This window comes from Phodopus roborovskii, unplaced genomic scaffold (assembly GCF_943737965.1).
Source record: "Phodopus roborovskii unplaced genomic scaffold, PHOROB, whole genome shotgun sequence".
Classification (NCBI taxonomy): Eukaryota; Metazoa; Chordata; class Mammalia; order Rodentia; family Cricetidae; genus Phodopus; species Phodopus roborovskii.
The window spans coordinates 1,034,960-1,056,856 of NW_026126727.1; the positions used below are offsets into that span (position 1 = coordinate 1,034,960).

Below are 21,897 nucleotides of genomic sequence, written 5' to 3' on the forward strand. Positions count from 1 at the left end.
GGAGCCTCGTCCCTGAGGTACAGGCCACCCCGTCCCTCCAGCTCTGGGGCAGAAGCCGCAGAGACAGAGGTCCAGGCGCCTTCAGCAGGGGTCTGCATGGGGCGGAGGGTGGTGCGCTCACTGCTCCTCACCCAGTTCTCGGCTCCTCCTCACTCAGTGCTCCTGACCTATCAGTGCTTCTTCCTCAATGCTGTTTTCCCTGCACAGTGCTCCTCCATACTCCCAACTCAGTGATCCTCACCCTGTGCTCCTCACCCAATTCTCAGTTCTCCTCAGTGCTCCTCACCTATCAGTGCTTCTTCTTCAGTGCTCAGTTTTCCCTGCACAGTGCTCCTCCATAGTCCCAACTCAGTGATCCTCACCCAGTGCTTCTTCCTCAGTGTTCAGTGTTCCCTACCCAGTGCTCCTAACTGCTCCAAACTTAGTGCCTCTGACTCAGTGCTCAATGCTCCACACTCACTGCTCATTCAATGCTCCCTGCCCAGTGCTCAGTACCCTTCACTGAGTGCTCCTCACTCAATGCTAGTGCCCTTCACTTAGTGCTCAGTGTTCCCTGTGCAGTGCTCCTCCGTACTCCAAACTGAGTTGTCCTTACCAAGTGCTCCTTGCTCACTTCTCAGTGCCCTTCAGTCAGGGCTCCTCACTCTGTTCTCGATGTTCCCTGCCCAATGCTCCCCACCCAGTGCTTCTCACCTTGAACAGGGCCCATCCCAGCAGGCGCTTGGCAGCCCGTATGCCCCAGCCCGCATGCCGGTACAGCGCTGTGTCCACGACGCCCGAGTCGGCCACGCTTGAGGTCACAGGGTCACCGCGCGCCACCAGGAGCCACTGCAGCCGCCTGGAGAACAGCACGAGCGCCAGCTTGCTGCCCGCATAAGCTGAGGAGGCGGAGTGGGGGGGTCTGAGGGGAGCATCATGGTGAGCATGGGTGTCGGGGTCCTGGATGCCTGTGGGGCCCACTCCCTGTTCTGCCCTGCCTCTGACTTCCCCCATGATGCACTTCCTCTACCCTGACATCCTTCAGAGCCCACTTCCTGTCCTCTGACTTCCTCCAGGACCCAGTCCCTGTCCCCTGAATCCCTCTAGGACCCACTTCCTGTCCTCTGACTTCCTCCAGGACCCACTTCCTGTCCTCTGACTTCCTCCAGTACCTAGTTCCTGTCCTCTGACTTCCTCCAGGTCCCAGTTCCTATTCCGTGAATCCCTCCACGACCCAGTTCCTGTCCCCGAATCCCTCCAGAGCCCACTTCCTGTCCTCTGACTTCCTCCACGACCCAGTTCCTGCCCGCTGACTTCCGCCAGGACCCAGTTCCTGTCCTCTGACTTCCTCCAGGACCGAGTTCCTTTCCTCTGACTTCCTCCAGTACTCAGTTCCTGTCCTCTGACTTCCTCCACGACCCAGTTCCTGTCCTCTGACTTCCTCCACGACCCACTTCCTGTCCCCTGAATCCTTCTAGGACCCAGTTCCTGCCCCCTGAATCCCTGCAGGACCCAGTTCCTGTCCTCTGACTTCCTCCAGTACCCAGTTCCTGTCCTCTGACTTCCTCCAGTACCCAGTTCCTGTCCTCTGACTTCCTCCAGTACCCAGTTCCTGTCCTCTGACTTCCTCTAGTACCCAGTTCCTGTCCTCTAACTTCCTCCAGGACCCACTTGCTCTCACCTCACTTCCTCCAGGACCCACTTGCTGTCACCTGACTTCCACTAGGACCCACTTCCTGTCCCCTCACTTCCTCCAGGACTCCCTACTTGTCACCTGACTTCCTGTCACATGGCTTGCCCATAGCTACCTGGGCCCCAACCATTAGCCCCACCCCAGCCCGGCCCACCTGGCCCGCAGGGTGTCAATGTCCAGCTCCCCCACATAGTGCGTGGCTGACCCCAGGGTCACCACACGCGACCTCTGACCAGGCGACCCTGATGCCCGCAGCACACCCAGCAGTAGCCTCGTTAGCAGGAAGTGGCCCAGGAAGTTCAATCCCATGTGGCGCTCAAAGCCGTCCTCCGTTTTGCTGGGCGGAACCATCAAGACTGTGGCTGTCATGTTGTAGGAAAGGAAGTGAGGGGCTGCAGTAAGAAGTTAGGCCGGGAGGGAGGCGCGGGGGACAGGAAGTGAGGCCAGGTGTGAGGGGAGGGGAACAGGAAGCGAGACTGGACAGACTGGAAATGAGGATGCTGGACAGGAATTGATGTGCGGGTGACAGGAAGTAAGACTCTGGGGGAGGGGATTGAGAGAAGGGAGACAGGAAGTGAGGCTAGGGGGAGGGGAATGTGGGGCAGGTAAAGGAAGTGGGGCTGCAGAGTGAGGCACATGGTACAGGAAATAATGTGTGGGGGACAGGAAGTGAGACACAGGGGTTCGGACAAGGACATCTGTACACAGGGGGTGAATGGAAAGCACCTCCTGTGTGGTTAGGAAGTCATCAATCATTGCTTCCTGATGGAGCATGATTCCCTCCATTCATGGAGGCCATTTGCATATGCAAATGTAACAGCACGTGCCTTGTAGGAGGTGACACATGGCATAACCACTCTCATTTAATGAATTGTAGAGTCCTGACCTCAGTGATGTATAGCTTGCATGAGAGCATGGTCACCACTCATTTGCATATCCGTGGCTCATTTGCATGTGTACTGCCAATGCCTTTGTGCTAACCCGCTTGTTTATGCCGATATATTCATGAGTGTCATCTGCATATGCAGAAGAGGAGGACGATGAAGTCACTGCTCGCAAGCGCGCACTCACCATTGTTCACCAGCACGTGTAGTGGGAACCCCAGGGACAGGAAGTCGCTGGCAAATTTCCGCACGGAGGCCAGGGAGGCGAGGTCACAGAACAGGAAGTGCACTGCGGGTGGGCAGGGCCGGGGGCGATGTCAGCAGCGAGGAGGGGCAACTGGAGCATTGATCATCGAGCACTGAGCTCCCAGCACGGAGCTAACAGCATCGAGAACCAATTACCCAGCACCGAGCACCCAGTACTTGGAGCACTGTGCACCGAGAACCGAGCACCCAGCAAAGCACTGAGCACCCATTACCCAGCACCAAGCACCCAGCATCCGGAACACTGTGCACCGAGATCCAATCACCCAGCATCTAGAACCAAGTACCGAGCACCCAGTACTGAGCACTCAGAACCAAGCATGAGTACCCAGCATGCAGCACCCAGCAAGCACTGAGCACTCAGCACCCGGAATTCTGTGCACCGAACACTGAGCACCCAGAGTATCGAAAACCCAGAGCACTGAGCACTGAACAGCGAGCACTGGGAGCACTCAAAAAAGCAATCAGCACCATGCTCACCCCTCTTGTTCTTGGTCTCGGCTTGGATCCGGGTCACGACCTCCTGCGCCTTTGCCTTGTCATTTCCCGCTAAAATAACAGACCAGAAACTTGACCCTGGTGGCCGCCCTGAACCCACATCCACCTGGACTCAGCACCCAGCACCCAGCAACCCTGCCCGCCATGCCCTGGCTCACCTATCACCACGCGCATGCCCAGGGCCGCCAGTTGCTGTGCTGTGGCCAGGCCGATGCCTTCAGTGCCTCCAGTCACCAGAGCTACGCGGTCGGGCTGCCAGGGCAGCACTGTGGGCGGGTGGGAAAGTGGGGGGCAGGAAGTGAGGGCAGGAAGTGGGTCAGGGCAGAATGTGGAGGAACAATCAGTGGGGCGTTCATCACTGTGCAGCCACGCCCTCCTGAGCAGCCACGCCCTGCCAGTTGTCAATCAAAATGCACTCCCCTGTCACTCTGGGGACCCCATTGCTCATTTTTCACGAATCTGCCAATGACTTTCCAGTCCTCTACATTATTTAATGCAAAACAATTACTTTGTCACATTTTCCATGAATCTGCAGAAAACTTAACAGAAATTTCATTTTTAAATCGATAACAAATTCTATTTATCGCATTTTCACGAATCTGCCAATAAGTTTTCAAAAATTGAAATATCCAATTTAAACAGTTTATTTTCTCACATTTTTCACGAATGTAACGATGACTGTAAAAGCTCAAAAGTAATTAGTACACAAAAATGCAATAAGTAGTTTCTCACGTTTCTCATATATGCTAATGATTTCCAAAAATCTAAATTATTCAATACAAAATTTAAATTCTCACATTTACCAAGCATTTGCCAGTGATGGTCCAAAAGTCAAAATTATTTAATAGAAAAATAATTTTACTTTCCACATTTAAGACGAATCTGCCAAAGATTGTTCAAAATCCAAATTATTTAATGCAAAAAGTTATTTGACACATCAATAATCTGGCAATGATTTTCCAAAAATTTAAATTATTTAATAAAAAAATAATTTCATTTCCTACATTTTACCTGAATGCGCCAATGATTTTCGAAAATTCTAAATTATTTAAAAGAAAAATACTTATACTTCCCACATTTTAGACGAATCTGCCAATATGTTTTCAAAAATTTAAATTATTTAATGCAAAAAAAAAGTTCTTCACATTTTTCACTAACCTGCCAATGATTTTCCAAAAAATGTAAATAATTTAACCCAAGATAAGTAAATTTCTCACATATTTGAAGAATCTGCAAATGACAGTTCCACTATGGATGAAGCAGTTATTCAGAAGAATCACAGGAGGGGACTACATTTCCCATCATGCCATGCTTCGACGCCACTTCCACTAAATATGGCGGACGGAACACTTCCGGTAAAAACAACGAAGACTTTCGGTTGATGCAGGGCATCATGGGGGAACGAATACCGGAATGTTGCGACCCCCGGGAACCTTTTCCAAGTCTCAACGGCTGATGGAACACGGGAATCCCCTCAGGTTACATCGGGCGCTCGCAAGACCACTTCCGGTTTCCAGTAATGCAATTGCCCACAAAAGAGATGGTGGAATTGCCACTTCCGGTCCTGCATAACCAAGGTACTCCAGGAGTCCCTGTCGCCGAGGTCCCTCACACCGAACTCCCCCCGCTCCCCCCAGGCCCACATGGACCCCAAGTGACTCACCTGGCGGCCGGAAGCCCCCGCGCAGGCGCCGCAGCAGCTGCCGTAAGATGACTGAAGCGCCCACGGCATAGACCAGGAGCACGGCCCGCAGTGCCTGCAGCACAGACGTGGCGGAGGCCACGCCCCCCACCCGTCCCCTTCAGTCCTCGCCCCGTGACGCCAAGCCAGGCCCACGGCCTTGCTGAGCTCAGGGCTGTCAATCACAGGGTCATGAGCCCCGCCCACAGAAGAGCCCTTAGTCATGGCAGCCCTGCCTACAGGAGAGCTGTCAATCACTGCACCTCTGCCAACAGGATAGCCCTAAGTCAGGGTAGCCCTGTTCATAGCAAAGCAAAATAAGGGAAACAATAGTATGCATTTTGCAAGGAAGTGTAACCCAAGAAATGTGAATACGAAGGCACGGCTAGAACACGTAATGGCATTGCATGTGACGGCAAGGAAGGCAAAACCAGGAAAAGCAAAGCAAGGCAAAGAAAGGAAATTGAGTGCAAGTCATGCACAAGGCAAGGGAAAGAAATGCAATACAAAGAATGAACATGCAAGAACAATTTGGCAAAAAACAACATACATCATTGCGAGGCATGACATGGAAACAAAAGTCAAGGAATGGGCATCCAAAAGGGTTAGAATGGAAGGAATGCATAAAACAACGCAAGGGAAGGTATATGTATGGCTTGGAAAGTACAGGAAAGACAATATATTAACATGATAAAGAAACACAAGTCAAGGCAAAATATGGCAAAGGATTCACATGGGAAGGTAAGGAAAGGCAAGGGAAGGCATGACAACACAGGGATAGACATAATGAAGAGGGAGAAGACACGTCAAAGCAAAGCAAGGACATGGATTGCTAAGCATGGTTAGAGAAAACAATGTCATGCAATGCAAGAACAAAATAAGGTAAGACAAGGAGAGAAAATGGAGGGGAAGGGAAGGAAAAGGAAAAAACAGAACAGGAAGGAAATGAAATGAAATGGTAGGAAATGAAAGGGAAGGAAAAGTAACGGAAGAAAAGGAAAGGCATGCACATGGTAAGGTAGTGAAAGGAAAGACAATGCAAGGCAAGGTGGGTCAAGCTCACAACATGAAAAAGCTAGTGAAATAAATAAATGCTTTTTGCAAGGAAATAGTAACAATGTAAATAGGAAGGCAAGAAAAGTAAAGGCAGAAGCATTGCATGCATTCACAAAACTTGGCCAAACAAGGTTAGGCAAGGCAAGGCAAAGAAAGAAAAGTCAGTGGAAGTCATGAACATGGCATGGCAAGACAATGAAAGAGAAGGCAAAACACACCCATGCACAAACAAAAACAAACAAAAAACAACAACAAACCAGGATAGTCTTACACAAGACACATTAAGTCAATGCAAGGCATGTCTTGGAAACAAAAGTCAAGGAATGGGCATCAAAAGAAAAAGAAGGCAAGAAGGCATGGCAATGAAAGAAAGGAATGTGCTTGGCAAGTCAAGACAAGGAAATGCAAGTCATACACATGACAAAAATGCAAGAACAGTCAAGATATGGCAATGAATGCCAAAGGTAAGGCATGGAAAAGAAGTGAAGGCATGAACGGACAAAGAAATCCAAGGCAATAAAAATCATGATCATGACCAAGCAAGGGAAGGCAAGTCATGGGAAGACAAGACATGGCAAGACCAGGCAGTGGAGGAATAGATATGACAAAGAGGTAAAAATCAAGACAAAGCAGAGCAAGTACATGATTTAGCAAGCAACGACAGAAGAAGCAGTGTCCAGCAATGTAAGTACATGGTAGAGCAAGGCGAGGCTAGGAAATAATGGAAAGAACAGGAAAGGAAAGGGAATAGAAGAGATGGAGGAAAAGGAGGGGGAAGGAAATAAAAGGCAAGGCATGATAGCAAAGGGAAGGTAAGGAAGGGGAGGAAAAGGGAAGGAAAGAAAACAGAAGGAAAGGTTCATAGCAAGGAAAAGCTTTGGGGGAAAAGTATGCCTTTTGCAAGGAAATATAAGCCAAGGAATGTGAATATAAAGACAATGAAAATAAAGCCAAAGTCACTGCATATGATGGTTAGGCCAGCAAAACAAAGCAAGGGAAGGGAAAGGAAGAAAAGTCAGAGCACATCATACAGATGTCATAACAAGGCTGTGTAAGGCAGGCAAGGCAAGGCACAGAAGAAAATAGAAGGACAGTCTGGCACAATGCAAGGCATAGCATGGAAACAAAAGTCAGTGAATGGGTATGCAGTGGAAAAGGAAGGGGATAGAAGGGAAGAAATGGAAGGAAAGGAAAGGGAAATGAAACAAGGAAGGGAAATCATGCCAAGGAAAGGAAATAAAAGACAGGGCATGGTAGTCCATGCTCACAGCATGAAAAGTAAGCAGTAAAATTATGCATTTTTTTTTTTCAGGAAATGAAGTCAAGATATATGAATAGGAAGGCAAGGCAAGTAAACACGAAGGCTTTGAATGTGATGTCAAGGTATGGCAAAGCAAAGAGAGGCAAGGCAAAGAAAGGAAAGTGACTGCAAGTCATGCACATGTCACAACAATGTAATGCAATGAAAGGCAAGGAAAGACAAGGCAAGGAACAAAAAGACATCAAAATAAAAGGGAAGGGAATTGAAGAAATGTGGACAGCAACACAAGGGAAGGTATGTGCATAGCAAGACAAGAAAAGGAAAGGCAAGTTATTCAAATGTCAAATAAATGCCTTGCAAGAATTCCTTTATTGATATTGTGATGATGGGACTGATTACACGTCACAATGAACATGCACATTTACCAAATGGGGAAATCCTCCAAACAAGGCTTGGTTGTACTGAGAAACTTCTGCTTACATCTCCATTTATTCAGTGTAGTAGAGACTGTGTCAGCATGGGAGTTATGCTGAGAAGGGAAGCCTTACTGGGTAGGCACATGACAGTATGTCAGGAAACAGTACTTGTTGGAACTGAGGCTGGATCTATGCTCAGTTATGGAACAAACTTTGGCTGAACTCTGGCTTTCTTTTGGCTGTACATTTAGAGCCTTCAGTTATTCCAAAAATGTTTGATGATATAGTAACTACCCCAAATTAACAAGATCAACCTAGCATATAACCACTAGCCCCATCACCATAGTAACCTTTCTTGTTCTCATATCTCCTGATCTTTCCACCCATGTCAACATCCATTCTTTGTGATTATCTATATTATGCTCGCAAGAACACTTGGCCCTCAACTATTCTACTTACCTTCCTTGCCATTTTTCCTACATTCTTGCTCTGCCCACTATAGAAGCTCCAGGTAGAAAAATAAAGTTTTCCACTTGATCAGAATCATATCTTGTGGTCAACTCCCCTGTGTCTCTTGACCTCCTCCCATCCCCTTCTTGGGTTTTTGAGTTCTAGGTTGAAGTCTCGAGGGTCAAGGCAAGTACTGAGGAAGTCACAGTCTGTCCAGCTCATCCTGAGGTGTCTTGCTTTCATGTGGCAGCTGGATAGTCATGCTGACCACATTGCCTTATTTTTTAACTGAATGGGAAACTCTCACAAGGTTGTTTCCTTCTTATAGTTGAAACTGTGATCAGCACCATCAATTAGGAGCTTGAGGGCTTGTTTAAGGTTCAGCGTGGTCTCTGAGGGAAGGAACACTTCCAGCACCTCCCGATGCCAGTAAGGAATGATCTTTGTGGAGTTGCAATAGGAGCCAGATGAATAGCCCCATGTCCATACCTGAGTGGTACAGATTATCTTCACCCATATTTCCTATACCTATGAGATTAGTCAGACATAGATGCTTAATCTTTAAATAATTCATAGACATGCAGAACATGGCATTTAAATGTTTTAATATTAGTACTTCATTGACATGAGACACTATTGCTCCTGACAGCACCGTGCATTTTCCCAAAAATATGTTGGACACTGTTGTTGCTCCTTCTGGAGTCTATCCTTGCTTCAGCTAATGGCCTTTTGGGCAAAGAACTGCCCCACCTTGACCACTGATTTGGAAGTGCAGTCCTATGTGCTTGCAGGAGACAAACATAGAAGACAGCTGAACCCTGCCAAGTCAGGGTAAGGCAGCATTTACACCTTCCTACTTTTGTTGTGGTCTGTCAAGTACTCTTTGCCTTAGCCAAAACTGGTTGTACTAACATTGCTGTGAGACCTTGGGTGACTTTCCAGGTAGCGCATTGTTTCTGTCCTCGCTGATCCTTTTGGAAGTTGCCCATCCTCACTTCCTGTTTACCCTAGTATTGTTATTTTCCTTCTCAGGTCTTAATGAGGTTGACAATAAACTCTGACAACTACTATTCTCTTCCTAGTTAGTTATATTAGGTACTAGGCTTAAGCTTTCAAGCTTAGGACAACTCTATTGTAAACTCCGTTAAGCCTTCACCCTAGGACAAGTTATGTAGGTATTAAGTTTGTATGTTCTTGATTTTCCTTTTCTTCGAACACACTTATTATTCACTGTGTTGTATATAGTTTTGTATCAAGTCTAAATCTTTTCTTTAGACTAAAAGGGGAATTGTAGTGAGATATTCACCTTGTCTGCATCTGTGGCACTGACCATGCCCATTGGGGGTGGAGACAGGGGAGGAAGTGACCTGGGAACTATATCTGAAGAGGAGCCCAGGAGGGCTCTCTGGCTGGCTAGAGGTGGAGAGGAGAGCATCCAATGGAACCTGCTGGTGTTCATTTGTCTATGTTGTGAGTTATTTCTCCCTGAAGAAACATCTGTTTGTCCTATTTGTTTATCCTGATCCTTATTAAACCATGATAGAGGTGAGCAACCTTCCCTGTGGCAACAGATCGACAATGTTGCTGTTGACTGAGTTGTATGACTTAAGACTGTCATGGGGACCAGTCCCTTCAGGGTCCCCTCCCTCCTTCTAAAACATTTGTAATCCACACGAGATTTCTTCTTTCTGATACTTACTCCTTGACCCCCCACACATTTTATTCCATGGCTCCACAACCCCCACCCAACTCCATCACATTGCCTTACAGTTTCCATCTTTGAGGAACACTTGCTACTGGCATCTTGAGCTGCTCCCCTCCTTAGCTAACTGGTTGTGATTGACTCTCTCAGGGCCTGCAAAGTCTCACCTCCATTTCACCTAGTTTCACTCAGTTTCCTCTGAGTGTCAGCTGGAAAGTGTCCAAGCAGCTAATGGCATCCTCAGGTAAAATTAGTGGCCTCCAGGCTGTTGAAATTCACCAGTTTTCTCCCCACTCAGAGTGAACATTCTTTGGTATTTATAAGAGAAATTCACAAATAGACCAAAGTCTTGGGTGCAATGTGTAGGCAACCTGTGCACAGCTTCCCAATTACTTTGTCCCATCTCTGCACCTAGGATGACTGACTGACCCAGAAAAAGTACTACCTACCCAGCTATACACTAAAGGGACGCTATCTGATTCCAGCATGTGGTTCTGTCAGACTTTATCCTTCTCCACATTCCCTCTATGTTGATTTAAAAAAAAAAATCATTAGACTGCATTTCTGAAGCTGGCCTCCAAGGTCCATTGCCTTAATTGGCCACTTCCTCTCTCTGGCTGAGGATGACTACCAAGGTCCAGCTATCAAAGTATTAAAATCCAGCAATCAAGTGTTCTTTGATTCAACTAACTAATATACTCAATTAAAAATTAAACACCTCATCTTGACACAAGATTTCCCATTTTACCTTGAAAGGAAATAATTAATAAAAGCCTAAGACTTAGACTAAAGTAACCTATATAAGAAAAAGAAAATTTTCAAGCCTCTCTGAGTTCCCAAAAAGGCAAACAGACAGTTAAGTCTAAGCAAAGAACTGGGTACAGAGGCCTGGGAACAGATGATACCTCCCAGTTGTGTTAACATTTCTCTGCCCTCAAAAGATCAAATAGCTGTCAATTCATAGTTGTAAAAGTCCCTGCCTAGGAGATAATTAACAAAGTTATTTCCTCTACAGCTTCCTGTTTAATTGCATCCTGTGTAAACATGCAGTTATTTTTTTCATCCTATGCTACCGTAAAAACTTTATAATCTCAAGAAATCCAATTTTTGAACTTTCCCCTTTAAAAACCCCTCAGCCAAAAAGCAGCACTCTACTTGTTCCTGAATGGGCGAGGTTTGAGTTGCAACTCCTAATAAAGAAATCTTTGATCTTGCATTCAGTGAGTCATCTCCTTAGTGGTAGTAATTTTGGGGTTCTGCGGTCTGGGTACAACAACTTTTTTAAACCATTATTTGCCTATGAGCCACATCTATCCCCTGTGTTTCTTTCTTATTCCCTGTCCTCTGTCCCTCTGGGGCAATGAAATCTCCTTTGTCCTAGTAAGTTAGCCTGAAGGTTGGAGGAAGGGTCCTGAGTAGATACATTTCCTTTCATACACTCTGTATTTCCTTTTTAAGACAAGGTCTCACTGTAAGGATTCAGGCCTTGAGCCTGCCTGGCCCTGTCACCTGGCAGAATGCAATAAGGCAGTACTCTGGTCAGCCCAGGGTTCCACGGTTTCACAGTCTGTAGGAAGGTGCAAAGGACCCCTTTAAAAGACAGACCCCCCCCCACCCACTTACGATCTCTTTGGCTCCTTGCTGCCTTTCTGGCTCCCCCCTACTCTCTTTCCCTTTCTCCCCCTCTGTTTTTCTCTCTCCCCCTCACTAGTCTTCTCTTCTGTTCCTGGCATCTCCATTTCTCTTTTCCATCATTCCCCCTTCTAAATCAACTTTTCTCTTAAGCTCTGTCTGCCTGGTGTGTTATTTTCTTCGCCCCAGTCACCCTCACCCACTATACAACCCGCTGTGCTCTCCCACATGTTCCTTTACCTTGGGACCCTCACATAGGACAACACCCCTCACTGATCTCTCTCTTCCTTCAACTTTATCCTATAACCTAAAAACCTATAAACTGTAATTGTGAAAATAGAACAATACTCATTACATAGCTGATGGGAGATGCCATTCTGTATATTTCTCATACTGGTTAATAAATAAACCACTGTTGGCCAATAGGAAAAGATGACACTAGGGACTAGGAGACAGGGAGGAAAGAGGAAGTAGGAAGGAGGGGTCAACATGGAGAGTCTGGAGAGATCAGTATGCTGCAGCTGGCTCCTGGTAAGAAGACCACGTGGAAATACATAGATTAACACAAATGGCTTAATACTTAAGACAGAGCTAGCCAATAAGAAAGTAGTAACTGGCCAACAGCATTATATCATATACAGAGTCTCTATGTGTTAATTGGGACTGGCATGGTGGCGGGACAAGACCAGGTGGCGGGAGGAAAAGCCCTACTCCTTACATATCGTGCCCAGGTTGCTAATATGAACTTCCACTTAAAATTTAACAAAAGCTTAAAAAGGTGTTTTAGAAACAAAAGAACAGAGACAAGCAAGGTTTCTTGGTAGCAAAATTTTTTTCTTGGTTGGGTTCTATTTTGCTAAAGAAAAACAGAGATTTGCTCGCGGCTCCTTTAAAGGAAATTTCCTGACTTAGCATAAGCCGGAAAAAAAAAAAAAACCATATGGCTTTAAAATAACTCTGCTAACAATTTATTGGTGTGTATGAGAGATGGCAATGGCAGTACCCACATCTACAAGTGGGCAGCATGCTGCTGGATGGCAGTGCAGACCAAGGCAGTGACCAAAGCACTCAGTGCTGGCTGTACAGTAGCTGCCACCATCTTTGATAAACCGTGACTGACACAGCTATGACTTTCATTTCAGTAATGTTGCTGTTTACCAAATAAAAGACTAGTGGCCAGAAAGAGATAAAGATTTACAGTAAAGACAGATTCACATTAAGAAAACCTCTAAAGGTTTACAGTATATCTTAAATATACATAGGCTTGGGGGAAATAATGGCTTTAAAAAGACAGAGAGCAGCTGGGTGTGGTGGTATACGCCTTTAATCCCAGCACTGGGGAGACAGAGGCAAGCAGATTTCTGTTTTTGCAAAATAAGCCTGGTATGCAGAGTGAATTCCAAGACAGATAAGAGTTACACAGTGAAACCCTGTCTCAAAAAATTAAAAAATAAAGAAGAAAGAGAGTAATAATAAAGCCATGTAAAAATGAAAAGCTCAAAAAAAATCTGTATACTGTATGGAATTATATTGTCTTTATATTGTTTGCTGAAGAAACAACTTTTAAAGGAAATACTGCTAGATTAATTCAACTTATATATTTTAAAAATTCTTTGACTGCAAAATTTAAGTCTAAGGACAAGTTACTGGGGAAAAGGATTTCTATTTTTGTTTCCACAGAAAATAAAAAGCTGTGGATTCCTTCCAGACTAATGTGGTTTGAGCAAGCCAGACACCCTGAAACAGAGGACCAGGTGGTCCTACATTCAAAACCGCTGAACAAAGCAGCTTTGCAGACTACAGCCAGGATTTCTGTGTATTCTTAGGATCACCCATAACAGCGCCCCCTAACAGCAGGAAGTAGTTTGGAAAGAACGACGCCCAAATACCCAAATAGTGTTTATAAATGTTTGTTTTCATTTAACTGGTTTTGGTTATAAATGGTTAATTACCATAACCAATCTCTTTAAAGGTAAAAAGGGGATTATGGTATAGATATGAATACTTTGTTTTGGAATGGACTTTCATTTATTGATACAATTTAAGGTCAATTTTGTGATATGTATATTTCTCCTCTTGTTTAGGTATTGTGTTTATATAGCTCATTTAGAAATGTAATGTATAATGTAGTACAGATTATAGATAATTACCTATGATAGTCAAAGCTTAGAGTTAAGTTAGTTAGGTTTTCAAGATACACAGAGATGTATTTGAGATAGATAGGAATTCTTCAAACCTTTCAAAGACCTACAGAATATGGCATTTAAAGTGGTTTAGGGTTTTTCTTGACAATGAGGCACAATTGCTCCTGGCAACACCACCTGCGTCAGAAAGGAAGATGGACATTGAAGAAACTCGTTATGGAGTTTACTTCCACTATGGCATGACATACTGGACAAGATACTGCTCTTGTCTGTACTGTTTGACTTTATGCTGTATAAACAGGACATGCAGGACCCACAGAAAAGTGATGCTGATTCAAAATGGACATTGCTACAGAATTCCTGCTTCATGAAAGAGTCTGCCAGACAATCTGAAGGACACAGAGAAAATTGACTGACAAACTGCCAATACAAGAAGGCAGTTTAAAGATTCCTCTTTTGCTGAGGAGTCTGCCAAACACATTATGGCCTATGGGCTGAAGATGGAAGATTACAGAAGAACTTTAGGTGAAATGACATTTCTAGAGTTTATATATTATCCTTCTGTGGTCTTTGAAGGAGTTGAAGACAGATAGTTTTCGTTATAGTTTTCCTTCATTAGGATTAAAGATAAGTTACTTAGAATGTAGACACACAAAGATACAATAGATGATGGAATATTTTCTTAAATCTTGATAAATGTTAATGGCCTAGATATTGTTAACTGTGATTCTTATTGGATAACTGTTGTGTTATATATTTTTTAAGGTTAAAACCCTTCTTTTCATTTAGACAGAAAAGAGGAGATGATGGGAGATGCCATTCTGTATATATGTTTCTCATACTGGTTAATGAATAAAGCACTGTTGGCCAATAGGAAAGGAAGATAGGAGAGCCTAGGAAACAAGGAAGAAAGAGGAAGTAGGAAGGAGGGGGCAACATGGAGAGTCTGGAGAGATCAGTACGCTGCACGTGGAAATACATAGATTAACTCAAATGGCTTAACACTTAAGACAGAGCTAGCCAATAAGAAAGTAGTAACTGGCCAACAGCATAATATCAAATACAGAGTCTCTATGTGTTAATTGGGGCTGGTGCGGCGGTGGGAAAAGACCAGGTGGTGAGAGGAAAAACCCTACTCCTTACACATAGCCATTGATGTTCTGGAATTTACAGTGTAGAAAACTGTGCTGGCAGGGAATTCATAAGATCCACCTGCCTCTGCCTCTGGAGCACTGGGATTAAAGGAGTGTGCCATCAAACCTACCCTAATATGCAGTATATTTTAGAAAATTACAACCAGAAACGCTGCACACTTGATTCAAATACAGTTTATTTTTCTGTCCTTGGAATTAAATATAATGTCTTGCAACATGCTAGGCAAATATACCCAAGGTGTACCACAGCCCTTCACTTCTAGTCAGTGCCTCTACCACTGAGCTATGACGAATTATTCTTTTTACATTACTTTATTCAGAGAGAGAGAGAGAGAGAGAGAGAGAGAGAGAGAGAGAGAGAGAGAAACAGCCCAAGTATGAAAGTTTAAGGATAGTTCTCTCCTTATACCATGTATCATGTGGGTTCCCAGGATGAAACTCAGGTCATCAGGTGTGACAGCCATCATCTTCACTGGCCAGGCTTGCTGGCCTTGTACAACACAGTATCTTCAGAACTTCCCTGATGAGACCTTGACATTCCACTTTCTGTGCAAATCCTAGAGGTGATCAGTCATGCTGCCCACAGCCTCCTGGCCTCCTGGCCTCTCCACACTTTGGTCAGTCCTGCTACAAGTATGGAAAGTAGTGATGCCTGTGGTTTTTGCCTATGTGGCCACTGTGCCACTCATTGGCACTTCAGGGCTGCAAATAGCTGTCCTCCCCACCTGTGGCTGGGTTCTCCAGAGAGCTTCCTTTGGCATATTCAGGATGGGCTTGTTTTCTAGACCTATTACATTGGGCTTAAGGAGACAACACATTTTGACACTGGTATAAGCCCACAAAGTTTACAAACAGCAGCAACATCACCAGAAGCAATGGTGGGTCCCAGGTACTATAGCACCAATATTAAAACCCAGAGACAGATATTGGGGTTAAAGCTGAAGATCAGACAAGCAAAGCAGCCAGCCCCTACAACATTTTCACCTCTACTAATCCTCAGAATGAAGGCTCATTCTATGAACCTCAGACTAGTCTTAATAGAACTACTCCTGAGACTCCTTGAGCTACTGTCTCCTCCTACCTTAACTTCCTCACTAGTGCTGAGTTTAAAGGTATGGGATCCCAAATTCTGAGGTTGTTTTAGTGTCAGCCCTGTTTCTCTTTTATACTGGATCACTTTTGCTGTAGCTCAGGGTGGCCTTGAACTAACAGAGATTCATCTGCCTCTGTCTCCAGAGTGCTAGGATTAAAGGTGTGTACCTCCACTACCTGGCTTCTATGGCTAACTAGTGTGGCTAGCCTCTATGGCTGTGGCTAGCTTTGCACTCTGATCTTCAGGCAAGCCTTGTTTGTTAGATCATAAACAAATCATCACTACAAGGTATCACAGATAAAACAAGAAGGAGCACAATGTGGGTTGTGTTTTGGTTCACTTCTCTCTCATTCACCACTGAAGCAGTGGACCCTCTTGAGGAAATCAGGAGGCAGCATGATGGAACAGAGAAACTAAACCCTCTCCTTGCAGAAACCACCAAAGTATATTTGGATTATAGTGAAGAAGTTTGCCAAGTATGTGGGTCACTCTGTTCATCCACTACAATGGCCCTGACTGTCTAGGCCAGCATCAGATCCAGCAAGTTACAGACTCCCAGGCTGCATAGGTGGTACCAGCCACGTCCTCAAGGGCATGAAGAGAATGAGAATCAGCTGTGTAGAGCAGAGTGCAAGCTCTGCTTCTCATGTGCCCGACAGTAGGGCTGCTGTGTACCCTGCCCTGTTCCCACTGAGACTCATGTTGGGCTTCCTCCACAGTCTTGCTTCCAGAACTTGGTGTCATCTTTCTCCAAGACCGCTTTTGCCTGTGCCTACCTCTCAGAGCTAAACTTCATAGGGAGTACATATGAGTAGGCAACAGGCATGTGTGAATGCACTCAAGTAGATCTGGCTCCTGTCCTTGTAGTAACCTAATCACAGGGCTGCAGGACTTAGGGTCAATCCAACTAAAAGAACCTTTCATGGAAGTAACTGCACTGAGTTGAGTTGGCTCAGTGGTTAAGAGCACTTCTTCCTTTTATGAAGGATCTGGGTTCAACTCCCAGCAACCACATGATAACTCCAGCTCCAGGGGATCCAATACACTCTACTGACCACCAAAGACAGGAAGATTGCACATGATGCAGAGGCATACATGCTGATGAAACATTCCTATATAAAAAATTAAAAAAAATTCTTAAAACAAAAAAGCAAAGAAAGACAAAAATGTCACCATGAGGCTCTCAAAAAACAAAGAGTTGGCTGAAACAGAGTTTACCTAGCATGTGTTATCCCTATATCCAACTTCAGCACAAAAAAAAAAAACACACACACACACACACACCACACAAAGGGTGGGTCAGTGAGATGGCTCAGTGGGTAAATGTGGCAGCCACCAGGCCTGACAACCTGAGTTTGATCTGCAGTACCCATGTGTTGGAAGATGGGAACTAATTCCCACAAGTAGTCCTATGACAGCTGTATGGACATGTTGGTCTGAATCCAGCCCCTAATTAAACAAACATGTAGTAAGTCTTAAAAAGTCACCAAAAACTCATTATTTGCACAATCATTGCTAATTATAATGTTTCAACCTGGTGGTGGTTACACAAGCTTTTAATCACAGTACTCAGGAGACACAAGCAGACATATCTCTGAGTTTGAGGCCAGCAAATTCTACAGAGCAACTTCCAGGACAGCAGGGCTACACAGAGCAACCCTGTCTCAAAAATAAAAAAAACAAACCAACAAACAAAAATGAAATAAATAAAAAATAAAAAATGAATGTTTCAAAAGCACAGCCTTAATAATTTCAGAGGGAAAATGGCATGTTTTGAAACTGGATACCACCCCCAAATTTCATGCATGAGACCATGTGTGGAAACCAGAGAAGAGCCATGTGGTAAGGGGGAACTTGGTGTTTGGGGTCTTGACGACCCTTAACACCAGCATATCCTTGACACTGATCCAGGATTCCACATCGTCAACCCCCAGGTAGGTTCTGGTCTCCCACCTGGGATATGGCAGACCTGGGTTTCATGTCCACCATTACACAGGTGTGTGCATACACATGGCTATCAAATAGGGTGGGATGTGAGAGCCCTAGCCCAAGCCTTTAACCTCAGCCTGAAGGAGGCTGAAGCAGGTTGATCTCTGTAAGGTTAAGTATAGAGAAAACAATAACAACAAAAAACAAAACAAAACAAAAACAAAATCCCTTCACAATGTAATATTGGTCTTTTGAAAACAAATCTGGAAATTCTGTGAATCAAGACACAAGGAATGCTAAATGCAGCCGCTGGCAAATGGCTATTAACAAAACAAAACACATAACCAAAAAATAAACAAAATGAAAATCTGTGACTCTGTAGTGAGAAAATATCCCACCTAGAAAATATTGAACAGAAAAGTCAGCAATGATATGAGAATTGAATGACCAATTAATGGGGCTCTTTGACCTTCAGTGTGTGTCAGCAGTCACTCTGCAAATCTGAGGGCCTGAGTTTGAAATCTTGGCACCTACATTAAAAACAAATCATGGTATGTGACTGTGGGAGCCTCTAAGCCTTGCAAAGGGATGAAGGACACAAAATGATCCTGAGATCCTGGTAATTCAGTGAGACCCTGTCATAAAAGGAAGATACATGATAGTTCACTCTGGCATTCAAATTTGCACACATGGTTGTACAAACTGGTCTAGTAACACCTGTACACACACACACACACACACACACACACACACACACACACACACAAAACCCTGATGTGGAGATGACAACTGAAAGCATAGGAGAAGGCAGAGCACATCCTCAAGATGACCACTCAAGTGTGCCTGGGGAAATGTGAGATGGTGTGGCTGTTTGAAAAAACACTGGGTAGGTTTTGGTGATGGCAAATATGTGGGTCACCTGGGACAGTCTTGTGAAAAATGTAAATGAACAATACACATTCAACACCCCTGAATTTCAGATCTAGATATTCACCTGCCCCACAGTCAGGGAAGGGGCTTTTCAACTGGAAGTGGTTTTATTCAGGACATGGAGATGAGATAATCCAAGAATCCTAACCCAGTGAGAGCACTCCACCCTGGCCCACCCCTTATGAGATCCATTCACCCTCAGGAGAAAGTTTCAGGCATTACCATGACAACACACACACACACATACACACACAAACACACACACACACACACACACACACACACACACACACACACACATCACTCCAGCCAGATCTATGGGACAAATTCTGAGGCCTGGATAAGACTAACCTGCAGGGATCTGTTCACACACCAGTGCTAAAAGCCTGGCTTATAACATGAATGTGGTCAGGGCTTCAAGCAGAAGCAGCAACAGGTGAATAACAGCAGCGATAACTAGCTTGGGAAATCCTTTCCCTCAAACCAGGCATCCAGTCACAACATCACCCACCCGAATGCACAGGCCATGCAGAGACAAACAGAGCATTCCCATTATCATAAATCAATATTCAAGCAGGGGATGACCTTGCCTGTGCTCAGCAGTGAGCCCTAAATTTCCCACATAACGAGGAACTGGAGTCCCATCCTCCAGGGGGTGAGGTATCACCACAGGGATGAACCTGTACCTGACAGAACTCTCCAGGACACTGCCTGACCTGAAAACATGACAGCTCAAAATATCATAAGGAAGTTTTGTAAGTGAACACCATCTAAGTTGTACATTTCACACCATTTGGGTTGGGATAGCAAAATTCCCCATTCCAGCTCTAGCTGTGACCCACACCAAATCCCCACAGACAATGCTCTCAGAATCCACTTGCATTATGGAGGAGATGATTCTGAAGGACAGACTTAGCACAACAGAGGCCCAAAAGCAAGAGGGCCACAAATGAGGTCCACCCCACAGAACACAGAGACTAATGCTGAGACCCCTATGTCCAAAACCTGGAGCCACAATGGTACCTGGCAAAGGCACAAAAGGTGTCCTCCTGAAATGGGCTGTGGCCACACAAGTGCCCTCCACCCATCCACTCACACTGACTCCAGCAGAAAAGTGGTCCTTTATCTTCTTAGTTTTCCTTTTGAATTGCAGCTATTGAACTCACCCATTTTTCTTCCTAAAGACGTCACAATGTTTGTCATAGAACATGAATACTGCATCATGAAGGCACACAGCATGACCAGGATCCCACAGTGGAGAGCCATGGCCACAGGCTCTTCATGGTCAATGACAGGAAAAGCACCAGCCCTTCTTCTCTCTACAGTCTGGCTCCTTCAACCTCCACAGGTATTCACAGGGCAGCTACCACATGTGGAAACCTTCATAGGATACTTAGTGTTTACAAGACTTTTATAGACTGCCTATTGTGTGGGTCTTGAGAAGGAGAAAACATCAAGTAAAGGACAGAAATATCCTAGAAAGTGTGATGGCTTATTGGGTTGTGGCTTGCCATCAAGCCTGACAACCTCAGTTCAATACCTGATACCCAAGTATGAGGAGAGAAACAATTCCCAAGAGGTGTCTCTGACCTCCACATATGCCCCATGGCATCTCCCCAACACCCTGCAAGTAGATTAGTGTAATTTATAAAGGGGACAGGAGACATGACTTGGTGGTTGAGTGCTTGATGCTTCTTCAGAGGACTGGAATTCAGTTCCCAGCATCCACATGGAGGCCCACACCCATTTCAACTCTTGGACATTCAATTCTCTCTCTGCCCTCTAGGAGCAACTACATTTTTGTGCACATCACCCAACCTTCCAGCAAAACAAACAAACAAACAAACAAACAAACAAACAAAAACCCAACCAACCAACCAAACAAAAAACCCAAAAGTAAAAGATTCCACACTGTCATGGTTCCTCTGTTGTTCTTTTGTTACAATTAGCACCTATGAAACACAAACATGAGACTCAGCACTCATGAAGAGAATGGAAGGGGGAGAGATAGGGCAGAAGAGCGGAGAGAGAGAAGAGAGGGGCGCACTTGCATGAGATGATCTCTGTTTTGTGCTTCACCCCTTGTCTTAGGGTTACTATTGCTGTGATAAAATACCATTAGCAATAAGCAATCTGAGGAGAAATGGGTTTATTTGGCTTACATGTCTATATCATTGCTCATCATCGAAGGAAGTCAGGACAGGAACTCAAACAGTGTAGGAACCTGGAAGCAGAAGCTAAGCCAGATGACATAGAGGCGTGCTGCATACCGGCTTCCTTCTGCTGTGATGACTCTAGCTTGTGTGAAGTTGACTCAAAACCAGCCACCATACCTGTAGTATTGCTTCACCGACTGACTGCTGAGATTTTGTTTCTTCTGATTTATTGTTCTTCAATGCAGCAGAGAATAAACATTCATTCCCATTACCCTCTGACATGGAATAGAATAGGTCAGCAAGATCCAACTGTGGCACAGTCACACCAATGGCTTCCCGATGCCCTTGCTTCATTCATGGTCACATTCTTTTCCCACTGCTCTCCAGTCCCTCCCTCACCCTTACTTCCCCTCACCTCCTAGGCCAAGCCCATCAGCCTCTAATGGAGACTATCCTGGGAAGATCAGGACCCCATTACCTGTCAGAGTCTCTGGCCCCAATATGCTTAACCTCTGGGTGGTTCTTGAGCTCTGCGATCTCTCCCCTTGTCATGACACAGTTCTGCAGACACTGCCTTGCTGCTCCCCTTCACCTCCACCCTACTTCCCAGCTCTCATTCATAGAAACATAAAAGATCTCTGTATTCATTTCCTGTTCTTCTTTGGTCCTTATCTGCCCTTCTGATGCTCTGCTGCACCCTCTGAGCACAGCAGGACTCCACCATGGCCCTGCTCCTGAACCCAGCAGCCCAGGTCATAAGGCCCTCAGCAGCTTTGGTCCCAGGATTAAGGGCTCCTTCCTTCTTGAATGGTTAGTCCAGGCTTAGACTGGCTGGCCTACTGCTGGTTCCTTTAGCACTTATGTCTCAGTACCTCTGAGCATCCCTGGCCCTGCCTGTCATTGAAAACCCTTAGCTTCTGCCTTCCTTGCCCTGCCTCTCCAGCCATAGCTACCATATTGGAGCAGCCTGGGCTC

General features: G+C 45.2%; 2 protein-coding genes across 2 annotated transcripts; both read right to left on the bottom strand.

Moving 5' to 3' along the window:
* Positions 1-630: 630 nt before the first annotated feature.
* Positions 631-993, bottom strand: LOC127214525 (dehydrogenase/reductase SDR family member on chromosome X homolog). The gene has a single exon (XM_051174910.1). It carries the CDS (start codon positions 991-993, stop codon positions 631-633), a length of 363 nt encoding a protein of 120 aa, XP_051030867.1.
* A 797-nt stretch (positions 994-1,790) lies between these two features.
* LOC127214527 (dehydrogenase/reductase SDR family member on chromosome X homolog) lies at positions 1,791-21,474 on the bottom strand. The gene is made up of 7 exons (XM_051174911.1): positions 21,401-21,474; positions 19,357-19,482; positions 4,982-5,118; positions 3,477-3,584; positions 3,301-3,369; positions 2,744-2,845; positions 1,791-2,034 (listed from the first exon to the last, which is right to left on the bottom strand). The coding sequence occupies exons 1-7, from the start codon at positions 21,472-21,474 to the stop codon at positions 1,802-1,804; spliced, it is 849 nt and encodes a 282-aa protein (XP_051030868.1). The 3' UTR covers positions 1,791-1,801.
* Between the last annotated feature and the right edge of the window lie 423 nt (positions 21,475-21,897).

Bases quoted from the DNA above. Each gene is read 5' to 3' on its own strand.
- LOC127214525 (XM_051174910.1), bottom strand. From the start codon at position 993: ATGGGGGAAGTCAGAGGCAGGGCAGAACAGGGAGTGGGCCCCACAGGC.
- LOC127214527 (XM_051174911.1), bottom strand. From the start codon at position 21,474: ATGACAAGGGGAGAGATCGCAGAGCTCAAGAACCACCCAGAGGTTAAG. The intron at 19,483-21,400 runs GTAATGGGGTCC...TCATGTTTTCAG, and splicing joins GGGGCCAGAGACTCTGACAG to GTCAGGCAGTGTCCTGGAGA. The intron at 3,370-3,476 runs GTGAGCCAGGGC...CTGTTATTTTAG, and splicing joins GGGCATGCGCGTGGTGATAG to CGGGAAATGACAAGGCAAAG.